The 3,796-nt window shown below is 65.4% G+C and overlaps 1 protein-coding gene across 1 annotated transcript; it reads left to right on the top strand.

Moving 5' to 3' along the window:
* The first annotated feature begins 43 nt into the window (after window positions 1–43).
* On the top strand, window positions 44–3,413 carry STAT2 (signal transducer and activator of transcription 2). The gene is given in 19 exon segments (XM_010727173.2): window positions 44–164; window positions 233–325; window positions 393–471; window positions 549–634; window positions 718–866; window positions 931–1,089; window positions 1,163–1,193; window positions 1,195–1,316; window positions 1,394–1,414; window positions 1,538–1,631; window positions 1,749–1,805; window positions 1,871–1,954; window positions 2,024–2,122; window positions 2,370–2,505; window positions 2,577–2,626; window positions 2,720–2,808; window positions 2,885–3,021; window positions 3,096–3,284; window positions 3,361–3,413. Coding segments are annotated over 19 exon segments (1,791 nt in total). The 5' UTR covers window positions 44–101.
* The last annotated feature ends 383 nt before the right edge of the window (window positions 3,414–3,796 follow it).

Below are 3,796 nucleotides of genomic sequence, written 5' to 3'. Positions count from 1 at the left end.
GGGTCTATGGATGCAATGGGAGCTTGCTTGCACTGACACCCCTCCGCCCCCCGTGCACACCACAGGCTGCCTTCGAGGAGCACCCCGAGAACTTTGCCAACATGGTGGCCAATCTGCTGCAGGAGGAGCAGTACATCCTGCGGAGGGCGCAGGCGAAGGGGCAGGTAGGGTGGGTTCCCCCCCCAGCCGGCAGAGCTGAGCCTCCCGGAGCCTGACCCCCCACGTCTCATAGGCGGAGAACCCCCCAGCACCCAGCACGGCCCCACAGAGCAGCCAGGAGCGGGAGATCCAGCAGCGCCTGGCCGAGTTCCGCACCGCCCTGCAGGTAATGTCTCCCCGGAGCCCCCCACCCTATGGGGGTGCACAGTCCCTCACTCCCCCCCACTCCCCAGGAAGCTGAGCGTGCATTCCGACACATGGAAGACCTCCAGGATACCTTTGACTTCAGCTATAAGATGTACTACATGCCGGGTAAGGCTGCATCTGAGGGGGGGGAGGCGCAGCCAGCGCTCCATGCACCCCCCTAAAACCCCACCCCACCGCTGCAGGCCGGGACCACTCCCACGACCCGCAGTACGCACAGCATGTCCAAGCGCTCCAGGCCAAGCTGCAGTCCCTGGACCGGCAGCGGCGGGTGAGCAAGGGCAGAGCCAGGCCATGGGAGAAGGGGAGGCATAGCTACAGTGTGCCCCCCAGTCAGACCCGGTGTCCCTGCAGGAGGTGGTGGCACAGATTCAGCAGCTGCTGGGGCGCAGCGAGACCCTGCGGGACTTCCTGCAGCAGGAGCTGAGCGCGTGGCATGAGAGGCAGCAGCGCAGCTGCCTGGGAGCCCCCGCTGATACCTGCCTGCTGCAGCTGCAGGACTGGTAGGGGTGGTGGGGGAGCTGGGGGAGGTCAGGGGGGCCTGCCTGCTGACCCCACCGCCTGCAGGTTCACGGCGCTGGGAGAGGGGCTCTTCCAGCTGCTGCAGCTGCTGCGGGCAGTGGGCGAGCTGCGGCAAAAGGTGACCTACGAGCAGGACCCCCTGCAGTCAGAGCTGCCACTGCTGGAGAAGCGGCTGCAGGAGCAGCTCACCTGCCTGCTGCAGAGGTGGGGGACACAGCGTGGGGGGAGCTGGGGATGGGATGGAGCTGTTCTGAGACACCCCCCTCCCCACCTGCAGTGCCTTCGTGGTGGAGCAGCAGCCCTGCATGCCCAACACCCCCAAGCCGCCCGCTGGTGCTGCGCACAGCCAACAAGTTCTGCACCCGCGCCCGCCTGCTGGTCCGCCTGCATGACCGCAACCACCGCATGGAGGCCAACATCCACATCGACAGGTCGGGGTCCGGGTCCCACCACCCCCCGTTAGGGTCCTGGGCCATGCTCACAGCTGACACCGTGTTGCCTTTTGCAGGGACCTGCCGAAGACGCGAGGGTGAGAGCTGAGTACCAGCAGTGGTGGCAGGAATGGGACCTGGTGTCCCCAGAGGGGTATCAGCATCCTCAGGGGGTGTCGGCTGCAGCAGCCCCCTACCTGCATCTTCCCTGTGCCCCACAGGTTCCGCAAATTCAACATTCTGACCTCGAGCAGCAAAACCGTCCTGGTTGGGGACAGCCCCCGGGAGGGGTTGGTCTGCGACTTCCAGTACCTCGTACGCACCCCCCCTTCCTGCACTGGGTCCTCCCCATCTGGGACCCCCGCTTGGGTCTGCTCCATCCCAACCCCCACCTGAGCCCAGCCCCACTTTGACCTTCCCCACCCCCCACAGACACTGAAAGAACAGAAGGGCGGAGGATCGGGCAAAGGCAGCAGAGGCACCAATGAGGTGGGTGTGGGTTTTGGGGAGGGGGCACAGGGTGAGCAGTGGGTGAAGGTTCCCATCCTGTGCAGGGTCCTCTGGCTGTGACTGAGGAGCTTCACCTCATCACCTTCACACTGGCGTATGCATACTGCGGGCTGGAGCTGAAGCTGGAGGTGAGGTTTTTTTTGGGGGGAGTGTCTGGGTGTTGGGGCTGCCTGTAATGATCCCCACTCCCCCTACAGACCTCCACGCTGCCCTTCGTCATCATCTCCAACAACAACCAGCTCTCCAGCGCCTGGGCCTCCGTGCTCTGGTTCAACATGCTGAGCCCCAACCCCAAGGCAAGCAGCTCCCACGCTGTCCCCTCTACCCCCATACCCCTGCCCGACCCATTGCCCCATATCCCAGTCCTAATGTCCCGTCCCTGTTTTGTCTCTGTGTTCTTTGCTATGTCTGTTCCCATACTCTGTCCCCTGTGCTGGTCTCACCCCATGTCCTATTCCATTTTCTGTATCACATCTGTCCCGTGTGTCCCCTTCCCATCCCTGCCCAGTCCCCCCATCCATCTCACCGGTGCCATCCCTACAGGACCAGCAGTTCTTCTCCACACCACCCCCAGCCCCATGGCCCCGGCTGGCGGAGGTTCTGAGTTGGCAGTTCCAGAGCACAGCTGAGCGGGGCCTGAGCCAGGAGCACCTGCACATGTTGGCTGAGAAGCTCTTCGGTACGGCCCTGCATCCCTGAGCCCCCCAGCCACAGCCCAGCCCCCTCACTCACCCCACTCCCCTCCCCCAGGCTCAAAGCCATCTCCGGAGAGTGCCTTGCCCTGGACCAAGTTCTCCAAGGTGAGCAGCGCCCATCCTATGTGACACGTCCCCATCTCACACGTCCCCATCTCACACGTCCCCGTCCCACATCCCCACGTCCCCATCCTGCAGGACGGTGCTGCAGGTTTCTCCTTCTGGGCCTGGCTGGATGGGATCCTGGCGCTGCTGCACGACCACCTGAAGCAGCTCTGGAAGGATGGGTACGGCTGTGGGGCTGGGGGGGGGGTCAGGCTGTGGGGCTGCAGGAGCTGACCGTGCCCTGCCCCCCTCCCCCAGGCTCATCCTGGGCTTCGTGAGCCGCAAACAGGAAAAGAAACTGCTGAAGGTGAAGCGGTCGGGGACGTTCCTGATTCGGTTCAGCGAGAGCGTGCTGGGGGGGGTCACCTGCACCTGGGTGGAGCACCCTGAGAGCGGTGAGTGCGGCCCCGGACCCCCCCTCGGTGTGACCTCACACCCACCGCCTGACCTCCCACCCCCACCCCCGTAGGACCCCCCGCCTTCCGTGCTGTCGTCCCCTACACCGCAGCCGAGCTGGCATCGCTGGCGCTGCCCGACATCATCCGTGATTACCAACTGCTGGCAGAGGAGAACATCCCCGAGAACCCACTGCTCTTCCTCTACCCTGACATTGCCCGGGACGAAGCCTTCGGGCCCTACTACAGCCAACGGCATGAGGGTATGGCGTGCTGCAGCACGGCACGGCGTGGGGGCAGCGCCCACTGCCCCCTTCCAACTGCCCTCCGTGCCCCCAGGGATCCTGACCAAGAAGAAGGAGTACCTGAACCAGCGCCTCATCCGCGTATAGATCGGACGGTCGACGCCCCCTTTTACCCCCACGCCCCACACGGGACCGGACCCCCTCCACCCCCCACCCGACCCTCCACCCCCACGCTGTGCCACAGGCAGCCCCACGAGACGTGGCAGACGGAGGAGGAGTTGGTGGTGGCCACGGAGGACCTGGAGACGCTGCAGCTGAAGGGCGGTGGGCAACAGCCCGTGAGCCCAGAGACGGTGTCGGGGGGGGGCAGGACCCCCGGGACACCTCAGGCCGTGAGCCCGGGGCTGCAGCAGGTGGTGGCTGCAGTCCCGGTGCTGCCACCCCTGCAGCAATTGGGATCGGGGGATTTGGCGGTGCTGCAGACAGGGATGGGGGACCTGGGGCCGCCCGTTGTGCTGCAGCTGCTGCAG

This window comes from Meleagris gallopavo, unplaced genomic scaffold (genome assembly GCF_000146605.3).
Source record: "Meleagris gallopavo isolate NT-WF06-2002-E0010 breed Aviagen turkey brand Nicholas breeding stock unplaced genomic scaffold, Turkey_5.1 ChrUn_random_7180001874167, whole genome shotgun sequence".
NCBI lineage: Eukaryota > Metazoa > Chordata > Aves > Galliformes > Phasianidae > Meleagris > Meleagris gallopavo.
The sequence above is the reverse complement of the archived record's forward strand: the minus strand, read 5'-3'. Positions and strand labels throughout refer to the sequence as shown.